Below are 19545 nucleotides of genomic sequence, written 5' to 3'. Positions count from 1 at the left end.
TAAAGTGGGAGGAGAGAGGAGGCAAAAGAAATGATGGGGAAAAGAGAATCAAGGAAAGGATGAGAAAAGGGAGGAAGACAGGGAAGAGAAATAGATGAAGGTGGATGGGGAGACGGGAGATGAAAGAGAGAACGCGGGAGGGAAAGGTAAAGGTGGAGAGAATGAAGAGGTACCAAAGAGACGAGTGATGAAGAAATGAGGAAACAGGAAGGATGGAGGAGGAGAAACGAGGGAAAAAAACATCACACGTAAATAAAATTGCATGAATTTGCGTAAGTAATATACCCGGAGACGTTGTAGATTACATAACGCTGTGTGTTGTCAGGGAGAACAAGGACCGAGGATGGAGGGAAGGAAGGAAGCAGGGAGGGAGGGGGCCAAAAAAGAAAGAGGGATGAGGGAGAGAACGAGGGAGAGACAGACGGGGAAAAGGTGGAGGAGAGATTTGGATGGGAAGAGGTGGAGAGGGAGCTGTTAATTAGGAGGGAGGGAGGGAGGGAGGGAGGGATCATGTTCAGGGAGAGCAAATAAGAGGCAGAGAGGGATTGTGGCATCATGGAGAGAAAAGAGGAAGCGAGGTGGGAGGAGGAGGGAGAGAGGGATATCATTGAGAGGGAGGAGAGCGGAGACGGGAGGGAGTTTGGCTCATTAGCATAAGGAGACGAAGAGAAGGAGACAAGGAAGGAAGGAGGGATGGAAGGAAACGTCGGCCCCTGTCAACGTCAACCCTCCGATACAAACGGACGATGGAAACAAATGGTCCCGTGGAACGACGCGGCCGCATGTCCGCAGACTTCTCGTCAAACCCTATAGCTCACATATACTCCTGCCGGGGGGGAACAAGCCCTCACCTGTGGACCGTCCCGCTCTTATCACACACATGAAGAAGAAGGGACAGAGAAAGTCGTCTTTAATTAGATTCAGAATTATGCAAACTCGCTGCCGCTGCTCGGTGAAGCGCTTTATCTACGATCCTCAACTAAACACCAACTATTGTAAATATTACTGTAACATATGCTCTCATATGCATATATAGAGACATATGTTGTTTTTTAAGTCCGCCTCCTCTCTCTGAAGCTGCCGGGTGTATGTTCTGTGTTGTGGATCTTGCTACGAGCTAAATATCCCATCGGGGAATTTGAGATTGAAGTTGAGGCATCACCCAGCAGATTATAGTTTAATTTCCTTATTTATTTATTATTTATTATGCAAAAACATCTTCCGACATCAAAAATGAAATCAGAATCACAGCCGCTGAAGATCGACGGGTCGTTTGTGTTTGTGACTCACTCCCTTGATTTTGGCGACTTCAGCGTCAACCTATTGAAACATAAACGGACAGAAATGACGTGGGAGTGAGCGCTCGCTGAAAAGGATCTTTTCAAAACGCTGCCTTCCTCTTCCCATTGTTTGTAATATATATTCTTTAAAAGGATCCCTCTCAGGATCAACACCTGGAACTGGAGGGGGGAAAAAAGAAAGATGTTCCAGCTGGAATGAAAGAAAAGCTCCACCGGGTTTTGTACCACGACTGTTTTTATTTTATTTTTAAGATAAAAAATACATTTGAGAACTACTTGTTTTAAATTGTTATTCATGCCAGACTCGTTTGCAACAAATGCTCTTTCATGCGATTTCGGATTTGATGCAAACAAAGTGGTTTGATGTAGAACAACTCTTTTGGATTCTAGATACACAATTGCAGACTAAAAAGAATCAATTCAAGGATTTAGATACGACTTCTAAACGCACCGACGGCGCCGCAGTGACGTTGATGCTGAGAAACAAAACGGAACTTCACAACAGAAAATCAACCTGGAAAATGTGGATTTCACTTTGTTAAATTTATGCAAGAAATGGTTTGGTTTGGAGAAGTTTAGTTCAATGGTAAAAAAAAAAAAAATTAATTAATTAATTAATATTAAAAAATAAATTAACAAGAAAGAATCCACATGAAAACGATGAAACACGACAGCTCCGCAAAACTGAAGCCAAATCCTCTTGTTCGCCCCCTGGTGGCTGACTGCAGTATAGATCGTTAAACTCCGCCCCCCTCCCTCCATGTTAGCAGACGGGACATGGACCAAACTTTTTTTTTTAAAGTTCAAGATTTAAATGAACCAAACTGAAAAAACGGCCACTCGGGAATATTTGCCAAGATTAATCTCAAATATTTTAAAAGATATATATCATTTCATGTTTTCTCTTCTACCCATAAGAAGTGGGTTCAAGTAAACCAACAGCACCACAGTCTTTTCTTCGTCACTGCGTCTGAGGAATATTGTGCTGGAGGCTGTCGAAGCCGATGGACTGATTGTTTTGGGCGGTGTTTAATTCTCCCGGGACGCGTTTCCTCTGTGGTTATTGATTAATAGTTGAGCAGCGAGTCCAACAGGCCCCGTCTCCACAGATCAGTCCTCCTCACATGTCACTCCCTGGGTTTTCTTCTTTCCCTCTCCTCTTCCTCCCCTTTATGTAACCACGGTGACACCGGGGAAAAAAACAAAAAAAGGACCGAGGATGGAGGGATTGGATGGAGGAGAGACACAAGCCTCGGGGCATCACTGGGCAGATTTTTTTTTTTTGGTGGGGGGGGGGGGGAAGCTAAATCCTGTGAGGAAAGAGAGAAAGTGGTTCACAGCTTTTTATTCTGTTGAACGTATTATCCATATGTGCAGGAAACAGGGCTGTGGACGGATGATCTATTAAACAAAAGGGTCATTTTATTTTCTCCTCCATTCTGATAGAACGACGTCTCCGGCTCACGATTCGTCAGCGAAGTCCAGCGAACTGTTTTTCATGTAGGCCGACGTGTGCGACCTGGACGACCCCGCAGAAAACTGCCAGAGTATCGGCAAGAAAAGAAAGAAGGGAAGAGCATGAGTCACGACCGCGGCTGTCGGTGACAAACCTCGACCGGGTGCTGAGAGACAGAGAGAGGAACCTGGCGACCTCCAGCAGCGACGGGAGAGAAGAAGAAACACCAGAGTGAAAGTTTTCTTTTTCCTGCGCTCACAACACAGAGAGAGAGAGAGAGACACTTCCTCCGATAGTCAGAAGGGAAAAAGTTTGACAGTCTATGCGGCACCGTGTCCACATAACACACACACACACACACACACACACACACACACACACACACACACACACACACACACACACTTAGCGAGGTGTTGTGAGAAGTTATTCTCTCCTCGGAGGCCGATTACTAATTCATTCCCCTCTGGGTGCGTTGGAGTGTCGGCAGGGACGACAACAGATTTACACACACACACACACACACACACACACACACACACACACACACACACACACACACACACACACACACACACACACACACACACCAGATGAATGAAGTTATCCGTCGCTCTTATCTCGTCACTTCGTCGCCCACACGCTGGCACAGATTTCATGTGTGCATGATATAAAAATACATCGGCGTATATATCTCACACACACAAGGGTGTGTGTGTGTGTGTGTGTGTGTATTAACATGTGTAATGTGTAAAGCGAGAGTGGCGGTTAGCATTTGCTTGGTTCTCGTTCATGTCCGTCCTAAATAACGCTGTCACTGCACATCGGAAAGTCTGTCTAAACCAGTGTGTGTGTGTGTGTGTGTGTGTGTGTGTGTGTGTGTGTGTGCACGCGCGAGCGAAGGCCTTGTGTTTTCTCCCAGTCAATATAAGTCGCACAGTAAAGCAGATTTAGCGTCTAACACCGAGGCCCCGAGCCGAACGTTTCCCCCGATGCCTCCGGGCGTCGCTACCAAAAAAGAACCGGGGGTCGCCCTGCGCTCCGACCTCTCGGCCGTGACATCAGAGGTCGGATTAGAAAACGTCGCCGACCTCCGAGTCGCTTTGCTGCCGAGGTCATCGAGCAGCAGAGCTCGAGTTTGTTAAAGGTTTAGAAATTGAGTCCATGATCTCGACGAGCCTGATCGAATGACTCAATGTCAACGAGCTTTGGTCTAGTACTTACTAGTGTTTTAGCCCTGACCTGGTCCAATAGTTAGCCCTGGTTGACTGTAGTGATGACTGGTTGTTAGCCCTGGTGGACTGTAGCGATGACTGGTTGTTAGCCCTGGTTGACTGTAGTGATGACTGGTTGTTAGCCCTGGTGGACTGTAGCGATGACTGGTTGTTAGCCCTGGTTGACTGTAGTGATGACTGGTTGTTAGCCCTGGTTGACTGTAGTGATGACTGGTTGTTAGCCCTGGTTGACTGTAGTGATGACTGGTTGTTAGCCCTGGTTGACTGTAGCGATGACTGGTTGTTAGCCCTGGATGACTGTAGCGATGACTGGTTGTTAGCCCTGGTTGACTGTAGCGATGACTGGTTGTTAGCCCTGGTTGACTGTAGCGATGACTGGTTGTTAGCCCTGGTGGACTGTAGCGATGACTGGTTGTTAGCCCTGGTTGACTGTAGCGATGACTGGTTGTTAGCCCTGGTGGACTGTAGCGATGACTGGTTGTTAGCCCTGGTTGACTGTAGCGATGACTGGTTGTTAGCCCTGGTTGACTGTAGTGATGACTGGTTGTTAGCCCTGGTTGACTGTAGTGATGACTGGTTGTTAGCCCCGGTTGACTGTAGCGATGACTGGTTGTTAGCCCCGGTTGACTGTAGTGATGACTGGTTGTTAGCCCTGGTGGACTGTAGCGATGACTGGTTGTTAGCCCTGGTTGACTGTAGCGATGACTGGTTGTTAGCCCTGGTTGACTGTAGCGATGACTGGTTGTTAGCCCTGGTGGACTGTAGCGATGACTGGTTGTTAGCCCTGGTTGACTGTAGCGATGACTGGTTGTTAGCCCTGGTTGACTGTAGCGATGACTGGTTGTTAGCCCTGGTGGACTGTAGCGATGACTGGTTGTTAGCCCTGGTTGACTGTAGCGATGACTGGTTGTTAGCCCTGGTTGACTGTAGTGATGACTGGTTGTTAGCCCTGGTTGACTGTAGTGATGACTGGTTGTTAGCCCCGGTTGACTGTAGCGATGACTGGTTGTTAGCCCTGGTTGACTGTAGTGATGACTGGTTGTTAGCCCTGGTGGACTGTAGCGATGACTGGTTGTTAGCCCTGGTTGACTGTAGTGATGACTGGTTGTTAGCCCTGGTTGACTGTAGTGATGACTGGTTGTTAGCCCTGGTCGACTGTAGTGATGACTGGTTGTTAGCCCCGGTTGACTGTAGCGATGACTGGTTGTTAGCCCTGGATGACTGTAGCGATGACTGGTTGTTAGCACTGGATGACTGTAGCGATGATTGGTTGTTAGCCCTGGTTGACTGTAGCGATGACTGGTTGTTAGCCCTGGTTTCACTAACACCTGTGGTGGCCCCTGAGGGACAATCGAATCCATGCGTCACAGTTTGACAATTCAGAAAACATCGAGTGAGATTTAAAAAAATAAATCAATAAAAAGAGCTCCACCACTGATCCTCAAGGCCACACTGATCTAATGTTTGATATCCCGGGCGTCGTGGATCTTTTAAATAAGTACATATTTCCCCCCCAGTGGCCATTCAATCATAACTACGCAGGAGCGTGTCGGACGTTTCTCCGTGAAATATGGAGACGGCAGAGTAAACATAAAATGACCTTGTGTAGAGGGGGTGTGTGTGTGCGTGTGTGAGCGTGACGGTATCTGAGGCCAAACAAGATGGAGGACGTTACTTCCTGTTGTCTGGACTCTGGTGCGGATTTTGTCTCATTGGCTTCACTGGGAGAAAACTGAGTGTGTGTGTGATTTTGTGTAATTCATCAGATTCACTTAGAATATCTGTGTGTGTGTGTGTGTGTGTGTGTGTGTGTGTGTGTGTGTCTGCCTGCTGCAGCCTGTTCTCTGGTCGTGGCTCAGTGCTGCCCTCTGCTGGTAGAAGTAGGTATAAAAGTTAAGAGTTTCTGTGAATATTCAGTCAAATTCATATTCCTTTTCATATTCCCATAGTTTCCTATTTTGCTAAAATCATGATTGAATGTATTCACCAGTGTTTGCCGGCGTTTTAGTCCAAGTTTGTCCGAGAGACACTTTGTCAAGGGACGAGCGTTTCTCTGGCCTCTAACAGCAATCAAAGACAAATGCAATCACACAAATAGAGTTCCTGAATCAATACACACACACACACACACACACACACACACACACACACACACTGAGGGGTGTATACACCCTCAGCTGTCTGCAGTGATTAGACCCTTGAAGTAATTTATAGCGACACGAGCCACAATTCATCCTCGCCCTCCCTCCTTTCACTCGTTTATCCTCTCCCTCCTTCTTTAAATCACTCTCCCTCTTCCCCTCTCTCTCTCTCTCTGTCCCTTTCCACGTCTCCAATGATTGAAGCTATATTTTAAAGGAGTTCCTCCTTTCTGCTTTTCCCACTTTCTCGCTTGGCCATTTACTTCCCTTCCCTTGTGTGTGTGTGTGTGTGTGTGTGTGTGCGCGTGTGTGTGTGCGTGTGTGTGTGTGTGTGCGTGTGTGTGTGTGTCTGGGCCCTAATTGCGGAGCGGGATGCGTTCGACCATGTTCCCTAACAGGAACAAAGATCCAATTTAATGCCGATTACTGACGCGGAGATTTGCGTCACGTTGATTGTGACGGCGAATCAGACGAGGACGGGACGGTTCACATGACTCGGTGCTGGGAACACACACACACACACACACACACACACACACACACACACACACACACACACACACACACACACACACACACACACACACACACACACACACACACACACACACACACACACACACACACACACACACACACACACCGGTCACTGATTATTTATCACAGTGATTGATTACAAACGCAGACACACTGCAGATCTCACTGAGGCTGACTCAGCAGCTTCTGTCAGAGGTTGGGAAAATGTGTGTGTGTGTGTGTGTGTGTGCGCGCACATGAGAGAGTTTGTATGTCTGTGTGTCTGTGTTTGTACCTTCTCTTGGAGAAGAATATATGAAATACAGCAGCGACCAGACAGTAAGTGATGTCACAGGTCTTCCAAGGTCAATGGCACACACACACACACACACACACTTATATTCACATTATTTTCTCTGCCAAAGTCCCTCTCCTTGACCTTTTGACCCCGGCGGAGGAGGTCAGTGCACACTCATCCTGCTGTAGTCCATCAATCACACACACACACACACACACACTGACCCTGCAGCTAATACACATCCCCTGCAGATGTACCCAGATGGTCCAAGGTGTACCGTACACACACACGCGCGCACGCACACCACATCTGTTACACAAAGTTTAAAAATCAAACTTTAAAGAGACAGAGGATGACAACGAGAGACTGTTTGTCCTAAACCCAACAACAAGGAAACACGTAACGTGACGTGTTAACCCACATGTCAACCGAGCGGAGTGTGTGCATGTGTGTGTGTGTGCGCGCGTGTCTTTGCTTCTTTTTTTCGCCACATGACACGCACGCGACGCTCTGTGTCGCTTTAACATTTCATGCTGGAAAACACTTCTCAATATTTTATGCTGAACAAACTGCAACAGGACTATTGTCGCCGCGCTTTAACAGGAAGAGACATAACACGCTCTTATTTTGGCGGTCCGCCAGGCGACAAGCTGGAATGTTGCTCCTGCTGCAATATTTAATTTCTGTACAAGCTTCTCTTCCTGTCACATTCTCAGAGATTACAGCTACAGTGCTTGCACTATTGTTGTTTAGTCTGACTTTAGAATTTGGGATCAATAAATCTATCTATCTATCTAATATCTATGTATCTATCTAATGTCTATCTATCTAATATCAATCTATCTATCTAATATCTATACATATGTATCTATCTAATGTCTATCTATCTAATATCAATCTATCTATCTAATATCTATACATATGTATCTTATATCTATCTATCTATCTAATATCTAATATCTAAACATATATATCTAATATCTATCTATCTAATATCTATCTATCTATATTATATCTAAACATATATATCTAATATCTTTCTATCCCTCTCATCTGTGGCTGAACAACCGATCCAGCGTCCAGACGTCACACAGAGTTCCATCTGTGGTCTATTCATTGTCGTTATCAATTCAATTCATAATCATAATGATAATAATTTGTGTGCAGCTGCTGCCGGAGCTCCGGATCCCGGAACCTGTGCCTTCCTGCCTGGGTCCACGTTTCGAAACAGTTGGCAATCTGGAAAAAAAAAAATCCCAGCGGAGCGTTATCACCGGCCGCCAGGCCCCTCTTGGTTTGTTTTGGCCTCCACTTCCTGTAGTTCCAGTCTTCCGACGTGTTGACCTCGTCTGACGGACAAACTACAAGCCCCACTGGCACCGGACCAGCGGTGGCGGCTCCCGCCGTGACTCGCCTCATGTGTTTTCTTTTCACCCCTGCGACCTCGTGTGTCTGGTTGATGTTGCACAGAGCAACACTCACACAATGTACACACTGTACACACAGTGTACACACAGTGTACACACACTGTACACTCTTGTCTCCGCAGCGCTTGTTGCTCTCCAGGTCAGATGACTTTCAGGAGCCATCGTCTCCGAGGAGAGTCTGATGGGAAACAGAGTGATACACGTTTCCTGTTCTCTTCCTGGTCTAATAAACCCAGAGGACACTGACGAGACCCCGTTCGTCCTTATAAATGATCTGTCTTGGTGCTAAGGTAAGACATCCAAAGCTTCATGTTTAGCATATCGATAAAAACAAAAAAAGTATTTGTGTGGATGTCCCCGTCAAACTAAAATCTAAAAATTCTCATGTCTGCTGCTCAGTCGAAGACAATACAAAATGAAAAGGGGAATAAAAGACTGATGGACACACACACACACACACACACGGCGATATGGAGCAAAAATGCTCCAGGGAAAGTCACTCACAGGTCAAAGCCATAGTTTACACACTCATTCGATTTACACACACACACACACACACACACACACACACACACACACACACACACACACACACACACACACACACACACACACACACACACACACACACACACACACACACACACACACACACACACACACACACACACACACACACACACACAGAGGGTGGCTCTCCACCTTGTTCTCCCTGACAAAACAAATCCCTCTCCATTTCTTTCTATTGTCTCGTCCTCCTCCTCACTTCATCTTCTTCCCCTCCTCCCCTCTGTCGTTCTTTAACTCCAGAGACTTTGTTCTTGTCGGTTCAAACTAAAATCAATCTCACGGGTATCTCACGGGTATCTAACAGGTATGTAACAGGTATCTAAACGGTATGTAACAGGTATCTCACGGGTATCTAAACATGTATCTTACAGGTATCTAACAGATATGTAACAGGTATCCAACGGGTATCTAACGGGTATCTAACGGGTATGTAACGGGTATCTAACGGGTATCTTACAGGTATCTAACGGGTATCTAAGAGGTATGTAACAGGTATCTAACATGTATCTTACAGGAATGTAACAGGTATGTAACAGGTATGTAACAGGTATCCAACAGGTATCTCAAATGTATCCGACAGGTATCTAACGGGTATCTAACGGGTATGTAACAGGTATTTAACATGTATCCAACAGGTATTTAACATGTATCCAACAGGTATCTAACAGGTACAGTTACTGTATCTTCGACCTCTGTACACAACGTCTGCACAAGCTCCACGTTCACAAATGCAAACCTGGACGACGACGCCCGACGAACACAACTGTACGAAAATAAAAGCTGTTTCACGTCATCACACAAAGTTGAGCACTTCCTCTACTTCTTCTTCACCTCCATTTGTTCTACTGCTCCCCGCCACCACGTCCGTCTCACTCCTCAGAATCACTCACCACAACGCGATGCGACCACGGAGATGCCGCGTTTATCATCCTGTCTGCATGAAAATTCAATGACTGACTCTCGCTTTCATTTCCATATTTAATTTGGCAGCAGAGAGGGAGAGCGAGAGAAGATGAGTGAGCGTGTTGTTGTGCAGCATGAAGTCTGTGAAATACTGTGAGTGTGTGTGTGCGTGATTTTTCCACAATGGAGTGTAAAATGGGGGAAAGCAGAGCCTCAACTTTGTGTGTGCGTGTGTGTGTGTGTGTGTGTGTGTGTGATCTCATAATAATTGGAGACCATATTGTGGCTGAGCGCAAAACCACACTGTGACCAAGCCAGAGTCAAAATGCACTTTCAGCACAACATAGTCAAACTAGTGTGCTAGTGTGCTAGTGTGTGTGTGTGTGTGTGCGTGGATTAAAAACACACAAACACACACACACACACACACACACACACACACACACACATACTCACCCACAAATGACCTTGTGTGACCTTGTGGGTCCGTATCAGCCATGTGTAAAGACGTTTCGAGGGAGAAGACGAGCAGAGTGCAAGGTGTCGACTCCTCCACGTACAAAGAGCCTTTCAGAGGCCGTGACACACACACTTACGCACACGCACGACCACGCACATGTCACGGAAAAACAAAACCATGACCGTGCATTTCCTCGCTCACATTTGCACGCGGCCTGTCGTCATTTGAACATTCCCACTGTGCTGCCGACCGTTCGTCTCTATCGCCACAAGTTTCCCCGAAAGAAATCCGCTGACATTTGGGGTAAAATTACAAAAACACGTCAGGACACATGCAACACAGAGTTTGAATATTTCAATCATGAGGAACAGTAATGCCGCAGATGTTTCCGTCATGAAAATATTTTGTCCATTTTGCTTTTCTGCAGCACGCTGGTTCTTCCCTGCCGCCTCGACCAGTTCCATCCCACACCTCACATTGACCTCTCCATGCTGAAACACAATTGATCAGCGACGCCTTGCTGTGCAGCTGCGCATGGAAATATAGAAGCGTTGTGCATGGTGCGCTCGGGGTCACGTTACCCTCCCTGACCAATGTCGAGTGGGACATTCCTCGGCTTTTTCCTTATCGTGAGAAGAAGAGGCGCTGCTCCTGGTCTCGGTACCACTCCGCTCCGCGCTCCGACTTCTCTCAACCCACGATTCCCTTTTTCCACACGAATCCCTCGTTTGAACAGAAAAAAAGAAAAGGAGTAACAGAAGGTTCCCAGTGTCCCACTCCTTACCTGGCCTGGCCCAGAACACTTCCATGTCTTTGTGCACGAGCTAAACTTCCTCCTCTTCTTCTTCTTCTTCTTCTCCTTCTTCTCCCAGCACAGAAGCGATCACATAACGCATGTGAACTGGGAGGGAGAAGGGGAGAGAGGAGGAAGGAGGAGGAGGAGGAGGAGGAGAGGCCACAAGCCCACCGAGGTGAAGCCAGTGACTCATTCGGGCTGCGGCTGGGAAAGAATGAAGAGAAGGGGGGAAGAGATATGGAGGGAAGGGAGAAGAATTCCAAGGCAAAAAAAGAGAAAGAGAGGGTTTTTCAGTCAGGGAGGAAGCTGATGTGACTTCCCCCCTCGTCTCTCTTCCTCTTCCCTCCCGACACCTCCCCTCCTCCTTCCCGTCTCGCCCCGTCCAGCTCTCACCTCAAAGGAAAACTGTTCTGGAAAGACTTCCGGAGCAGGGGAAGACGACGCAGTGATGAGCATGAAGAGAAGAGTTTTGTCTGCGGGTTCGCTCGCTTCGTCTGAATGAAGTGAATGATGCTCAGGGCCGATCGACGCTCCTCCAGCTCCTCCAGCTCCTCCCACGGCCGCACAGAGAGAAAACAATATGAAAAAAACACTCTCCTCTAATGGAAACCAGTGGTGTTTTCAATGGCAGAATGTGTGTCCCCCTCTCCTCTCCTCCCTCGCGTCCTTTGTCGCCGCGGCTCCGCTCGTTTCCTTCCTCCGCCCAACAGTCGACTTCCTGAAAACAGCGGAGGCGACGAGAGGCCGACGGATCTCTCACTCTTGTGTTTGCCGAGTCGTCACTGTACGACAAGGAACGCGTGCGAGCGCGCAGGTTGAAGCACATATTGCACGTGTACACTGACTCTGGACGCTCTGGATTAAAGGGACATAAATGGTGCACGTGTATAGAATTCTCGTCTATATTGTTATTGTATATAATATCTGTTTTGGATTCTGTTTCATTACAAATATATGTTCAGTGTCAACATTTTGGGAATTTAACCGCGCGCTAAAATGCGTCTGTTTCGTTCCCCGAGCAGCATCTGCCCCCGATTGTCTCCGCCCACCGCTGCGGCGACGCGACGTTAATGAACAGTAGAAGAAGAAGAACCGATCGGCCAAAAACGATAACTGTAAGACCGCAGGAAAGAAGATCAAGTGGAGACTGAGCCTGAAAAAGAGTGTGTTCTTCCTTGTGGTGGTTTAAGATCCTTTAATAAAGTGAAGGCTCCAACACAATACTGTAAAAAGTCTCCATAACCAGTCAAAGTCCATCATTCAATCCCACATCTGTAAAAGTGCAGAAACACTTTCCCGAAGACGATGTGTGTGTCACTAGAAAATGTCTGGAGAAAGCCCTCCGGCTGGGTTCGTCACGTGTGACAGAAAAACTTTTCCTTCTTTTCTGTAACTTGTTAAAGAGTAAACATGAGCATTTTGACGAACCCTCACATCTGTCGCATCGAATGAAAAAACTTTTTTTTTTACACTGTTAATGAATGGACAGACCAACAAATGCATCCACACACACACACACACACACACAGACTGGCAGAATGCCAATCGGCATTCAATTGACCTGCTTTAACACCTGTATGGTTGCCATGGCAACAGCAGCAGCCTCAGTCTCTCTCCCTCACACACACACACACACACACACACGCACTCCCAGGCTGTTTCCTGTTCTCCTCCCCTTCTTCCTCTTCTCCTCCTCTTTCAGCATCTTCTGTCCCTCTTCACCTTCTCTCTCTCTCTCTCACTCTTCCTCTCTTCTTTTTTGTCGCTCTACATCTCTCGTCTCTCGCCCTCTTCTCATCTCGTATCTCGCCTCCGATCTCTCAATCACTTCCTATAAACCCTCCTCATCGCCTCCGTCCAATTACTTCTACACACACACACACACCCCTCTCTTTTCTCCCTCTCTCTCTCTCTTCCTCTCTCTCTTTTGCTGCAGGGTGCTGCTGGCTGTGCTGAAGATGACATCATCGATCTGAGGAATATATGAATGAGCGCGGCTTGCGTGTCGCGTGTGCGGTCGCTCGCGCCTCCTCTCACACGAGCGAGTGAACGAAGGCAGAACATGTCACGACGGAGGAGGACAAAAGTTGCGGAGGGGGAGAAAAAACAAAAACGACACGTGATCTGGTGGTGATGATGATGATGATGATGATGATGGTCACTAGGACGACGGTTGCATAGCAGCAGAGGAGAGAGGCGACGTATAGAACGCGTGTTTAACCCCCCCTCCCCAAAAAAAGAAAGAATGAAAATGATGATGTAACATACGGGGAGACGTCAAATGATGGATAGACGACGGAGGAGAGGATGGAAGAAGAATGAAGCAGGAACGCCGCGATCAGACGAGATGGTCAAGTCTGGACAACTTCGGTCTGAGGAATGTCAGACCGCACATCCGATTGGTGTCAAACCATTGGCAAAAATATCTATATGTTCAATTTGTTTACGCTTGCTCGCCTCAGACAACGATAAACTTCCCAGTTTTCCTCCCCACACGTCGGCCCGTCAGTGGGGAGGAAGAGACTCGTCTGAGGGGAAGAGAAGCAGAGAAAACACACAGAGAAGTTATTTCTTGACCTTGAAGAAAACCCCCAGTAGTTTGACAAAACCACCCCCAAATTAAGGTCCAACTTTAAGAGCTTTCAAAGATCTTAGCAACAACCTGTCCAGCCCGACCTCCTCGCCACGAGGTTTCACTGCATCACAACCACCACGTCACGTCTTCACTTCCTGCAGGAGAACGTCTCCGCTGCCGTTTCCTCTTTCACGTTTCAAACTTCACTTCCTGCTTCCACACATCAAGCAGCCAATACTCCTCTTGTCCCTGAACGTGTCGTCGTCACACCAGTAAACTGCAGCGTGCTGCGTGTGTGTGTCTGTGTGTGTGTGTGTGTGTGTGTGTGTGTGTGTGTGTGTGTGTGTGTGTGTGTGTGTGTGTGTGTCTGTCACTGTGGTGTGAAGGAGATAAATGCACTTCGGATGCCGATTAGAGTCAAGGTCAAATGTGTCGGGAAGCGTCTTGTGCTCGCTCTCTAACACACTCACACACACACACACACACACACAGACACAGACACACACACACACACACACACACAGACACAGACACAGACACAGACACACACACACACACACGGGTCTATTTACTCTTGCTCGGCACACTGTGCAGCTCTGCAGCATGACACAAACACTAAGCATGTGTTTTTCATGCATCATCCTCCTCCTCCTCCTCCCTCCTTCATCATGTCTGCTGCTCCTTCCTTCATCTCCACTTCACCATAACAAACACTCATCTTCCTGTTTTTGCAGCTCCTCTGATTTTCTCTTTTTTCGACCCTCACGTACTCTCCTTCCTCCTCACCCTCCTCTTCCTCTCTTTCTGCTTCATCCTCCCCTCTCTCTCTCTCTCTCTCTCTTACTCCATGGTCTCTCTCCCCTCGTCGTCCGGGGAGGAAGCGACCACGAGAGGCAGATTTACAAGGGCTGTCATCTCTTCCTTCTCTCTCTCTCACACACACACACACTCTCTCTACCTCGCTTGCCCTCGGAGATAATTAAAGAACCCAAGAGTAATCCCATCCCTCCGTTCAGGACGAGCAACCGCGCACACACACATGCACACACGCACACAAACACACACACACACACAAGTGTGTGACTGCACGAGACTGCAGCGCGTGGTGGCAGAACGCAAAATGCGTGAAACCCTGGTTTTTGCAGACACACACATTTAGCGCAGCAGCAGCAGTGAACCACAAGCAAGTGTACAGGACACACACACACACACACACACACACACACACACACACACACTCTGTCTCTCAGCCGAGTCACTAGCCAAGAGGCAAAAGACCAATTGACCCAGATCGTTCAAAACCTGGAGAGATGCAGTGGAGGAGGAGTAGACCGTCGGACGGATGATGCAGAGGATATGAAACGCTGGAACGTGAGACGCGTTGGACGGAGGGAAGACGCAGAACAATGTGAGATGAATGGATGGAAATATAGAAATGAAACAAGCAATTCAATAAGCAGAATTAATGGTGGGAAAGATGAGACGGAGGCATTGTGGACAGACGACTGGACTGGATGTGAAATGAGTGCTCGGTTGATAGATCGACGGATGGATGAAGGGATGAATGTGCAGAAGTGAAACAGCTGTTGACAGGATGATATGAAGTATTCTGGGCAGAGGGGAGAAAAACTGGAGGATAGAAGAATGGGAAGAGAAACACTCGACTGATAGAACAATGAGCTGGACGCAGAAACAAGGGTCGATGGACAGATCGCCAAGTTAGGTGTGCAATGGACGGATGGACGGATGGACGGATGAGTGAAAGGAGGATCACATGAACGTGAGATTCATTTGAATATGAGGGAGGAAGGAACTGGATCATAAAGCAATAGATCAATATGTACAGTATAGGTAAGTGTGTGCGTGTGTGTGTGTGTGTGCATGAATAGATGAGTTGATTGGGCGGCGAAAAGAAACGAGGGATGAAGCAGAAAGACGAGCGGACGGACAGAATCGAATGTGAGCAGCTGAGGTGCGAGTGTGACGGACCGAGGACGAACAGAACCGCTCGTGGACGGACGGATCAAAAGATTCATGTTACAAAGAAAAAGAACAAATCATAAATAGGCCGATAGAAACATAAGCGAGAGGGAGGAGATAAAGTACCTGTTGCCGATTTGGGTCTGTGTCTTCCTTTGGGCCGTCGTTGGGAATTGCCCATACTATTCTTCCTGTCCCAAAACATCACCGCCTCATTCCACCAGCACACACACACACTCACACACCGACGACTGACTGACGGACGACTGACGGACGACTGACGAGGGGTGTGTGTGCGTGCGTCTCGTGCCTCAAAGCATGTGAGTGTGCGACACGAGCAAAGTGCAAGTGTGTGAGACCAACCGAGAGAAAGAGAGAGAGAGAGAGGGAGGAGAGAGAGGGAGGAGAGAGCGTCGCAGCAGCACTGACGCCGCCTGAGTGTGTGTGACCGCACGTCTGTGTGGGTGTGAGTGTGTGTGCTTGTGTGATTGCAGCTGAGGGCGAGCGAGAGACTGAGTGACAGAAGACGAGAAAGAGAGAGAGAGAAGAGTGTGTGTGTGTGTGTGTCCTATACACTACGCATGTGTGAGAGCTCGCCTGAGTGCATCGCACTACGTGAGCTGTGGACAAAGCAGGCTGTGTGTGTGTGTGTGTGTGTGTGGTGTGAGAGAGAGAGAGAGAGGAGTGTGTGCACCTCTATACGTTTCAATGAAAGCTCTGACTGTTGCCTGAGCATGTGCGTATATGTGTTTGCATGTGTGTGTGTGTGTGTGTGTGGGGGGGGGAGAGAGAGAGAGAGAGAGAGAGAGAGAGAGAGAGAGAGAGAGAGAGAGAGAGAGAGAGAGAGAGAGAGAGGGAGAGCATCCGTTGTGTTGATCAGCTCCCAGCCAGTCGCATCCAACCGCTGCTGTTCAATTCATAAAGAGCAGAGCAGATCGCAGCCAATCAGAAGCCAGAGAGAGAGGGAGAGAGAGAGAGAGAGAGAGAGGGAGAGAGAGGCAGCGACAGGCAGAGGAATGAATAAGTGAAGAAGGTGAGATTCAGACGGACGGAGAGAAATTGAAAGTGAAGTGAGAGAGAGATGGAGAGAATACACAATGAGGAGAGGAGAAGCCTCAATTCCTCCCCTTCCTCTCTACATCGCCGCCTCCTCGTCCTCCTCCTCCCTCCAGTGATCGAGTCTGTGGTGAACAACGTGACGCCGAAGTCGGTTTGATGCACATTTTACATTATGAGACTAATTTCTCTCCACATTGACCCTACTGGATAAATATTTAAAAAAAACTAAAGACCCTCATGGACCAAAGTTAAAATAAATGTTGAAAATAGAGCGATGCCGTGATCTATCGCATTTTTGCAAATAAATGTATGAATATAGATTTCTACATTTTAGCTCAAATTCAATCACATATTCAGTCCGGCATCAGTGTTTCACAGGTTTTATGTACGACACTTAGATGCCGATGTTTTGGTCGGTACAATATTTTTGTAGACTTAATAATAAGACTTAATAGACCAATCGCGGGGTCAGCGTCAGCTGTCAATCATGCCGTCAATCATGCCGTCTCATATCATCACATAACTGACGAAAAAGCAAAGTGATCAGAAACACTTGAACAGTGTGATGAGAACGACATCACATGACAGAACATCTACATGGCCCATCTGCTAACATGGAGGGGGGCGGGGCTTATGACCAATACTGCAGCCGGACACCAGGGGGCGATCATCAGGATGATTTGACTTCACCTTTGAGGAGCCGTCATGTCGGCCATCTTTCAATACACTATGGTATTTAGTCGAAAGCAGAAGTACATTTGTTCATCAGTTCGTCCACTTGAGGGAACATTCATTTTTCCAAACAAATTTGGCGCTAATCCAATTCAAAACCCCAAAAATGGTTTCCAGAGTGAAGTCCGCTGGGATTCCCTTTTATACAAATATCCCTAAACCCCTCAGTAATCCCGGTTCATCCCTCGGCCTCCCACAGAGATCCTGCTTCCAGCTTTTGACGTAACGGGGTCCGGGGCCCAGAGGGAGGGAGGGGGGGATCCGGGGGGGGCTGCTCCCTTTCCCGCTGATCCGCCGATTTGCCAGAACATTTTTTTTCCACAACATCTCGTTAGGTCGACGGCGGCGGCATCGATTTCCACACAGTTGGACACACGTCGTCGGCCGTCACCGCGAACCAACGGGAGCGCTCGCTCCCGCTCGGCCCCATTCCACATTCCGTCTGATGCCGACGGCACCTCGTCTCTTTGAACCACTTCCCTCTCCGACGGCACCTCGTCTCTTTGAACCACTTCCCTCTCCCTCCGAGCTCGTACCTCGTTTCCTCTCCCTCTGTCCCGGGAAGCTACGGGCCGAGCAGGGTGAGGAAACTGTCCCGTTCCCACTCCCCTGTCCTCGTCTGCCTCTTCACTTCATGTGAGGACGACGAAGGAACGGAAATATTTGCACTTGTCTAATCTCCTCCTCGCGGTCGCGGCCCCCCGACCTTGAACCCAGCACGCGGACACTCGCACGAACGAGCTCGTGGATCAAAAACAAAACGCTTTTCCCCCTCCTCGGAACTCCGGCTTGGTTTACCTCCGTGGTGGTTTGTTGGCGGGGGATTCTCCCACGGCGAGGAAAAGAAAAGCGACAGCGGGAACGATTGAGCTGACATCCAAGCTCAAACACGTCCAAGCCAAGATGTGTTGTCCGTTATCGTCGTTGTTTGTGAGGAAATAAAGTCGGACAACGTCACCCCCCACTGCTCCCTCTTCTCCCCGGTGACCCTGACTTGGATTTGAGTTTTCCCCACTTTGGTTCACGATGAATCCTCCGCGTGGCGGTTGACGCACACCGTGGTGGGATTATTTTCTATTTCGGGCTTTGTGTCGATGAAGTGAAGAACCGAAGAAGAAACGCGAGAGCCTACAGTTTCACGAGGATCCGTTGACGAAGCCACGAGTTTTCAAACGTTTCCGAGGTCAAAGGAACTGGAACTCACAATGTGCGACGGCCCCAACAAAGGAAACACTCACATTACACGAAATGATCATTTGGAGATATTGTCAAATACGGATCGGTCGGTTGTCGAGTTCCCAAAAACGAGCAAAATCAGCAATTCATCACTTCAGCAATATCCTTGATTAGAGATTGATTTCCATAAAACCCCCAAGATCGGGTCATCTACTGTTTCCAAGGTCGAAACCTAACTTTCTCTTTCAACCTTTCAGTCCGATAAAAAAAACAAGCACAACTAACGAATTGGAATTTCAATAGAAAACATCTTCAAATATCACTTGCTTGTTTTTCTGTCTGATGATTTCTTTTCCTCAGTCGCCGGTGAAACGTGAGATCAGACAGAAAGTGAAAACTTTCCAAACGAGTTCACACTTTAACCCGTGAGACAGGGCCGTAAAAATACAACAACCTGCGATATCGCCCGCCAGACAGATTATCACGGCTCAAAGTCTGCAGCAGTGAACGCCACACGCACGTGATGCGTTCAAGAACACTCTGTTTTCTCACACACACGCGCGCGCACACACACACACACATTGACACATATTTTGTTACCGTACCTTACGAGTGGAATCACGCTGCGGGTTTGGATTAAAGTTTGGTTTAGTGATGGCGACGACGAGTCAACGTTCGAGTCCCTCCGGTTCCGAGTGAGTGCAAACCAGAATGAGAGAGAGAAGAGGAAGGACGGAGGGAGGGAGGGAGGGAGGAGGAGAGAGAGAGGGAGGGAGGGAGGGAGGAGGAGAGAGAGAGGGAGGGAGGGAGGAGGAGAGAGAGAGGGAGGGAGGGAGGGAGGAGGAGAGAGAGAGGGAGGGAGGGAGGGAGGGAGGAGGAGAGAGAGAGGGAGGGAGGGAGGGATGGACTTTAGGGCAGAG

The 19545-nt window shown here is 48.1% G+C and overlaps 1 protein-coding gene across 3 annotated transcripts in view; it reads right to left on the bottom strand.

Moving 5' to 3' along the window:
• Positions 1 to 19545, bottom strand: part of nhsl2 (NHS-like 2) — a 60211-nt gene that overhangs the window by 27203 nt on the left and 13463 nt on the right. The window contains exons 1-2 of one of the 3 annotated variants that reach the window (XM_047336213.1): positions 11497 to 12717; positions 11092 to 11307 (exon numbers count right to left, since the gene is read on the bottom strand). The exons of 1 other annotated variant lie outside the window; for it this stretch is intronic. In XM_047336213.1, coding sequence (XP_047192169.1) covers positions 11092 to 11116 — 25 coding nt within the window. In that variant the 5' untranslated portion in view covers positions 11117 to 11307; positions 11497 to 12717. Of the gene's footprint in view, positions 1 to 11091; positions 11308 to 11496; positions 12718 to 15784; positions 16312 to 19545 lie in introns of those variants that run through there. One more of the 3 variants, XM_047336212.1, reaches the window with a different exon arrangement.

Source organism: Scophthalmus maximus, chromosome 12 (assembly GCF_022379125.1).
Source record: "Scophthalmus maximus strain ysfricsl-2021 chromosome 12, ASM2237912v1, whole genome shotgun sequence".
Lineage (NCBI taxonomy): Eukaryota > Metazoa > Chordata > Actinopteri > Pleuronectiformes > Scophthalmidae > Scophthalmus > Scophthalmus maximus.
The sequence above is the reverse complement of the archived record's forward strand: the minus strand, read 5'-3'. Positions and strand labels throughout refer to the sequence as shown.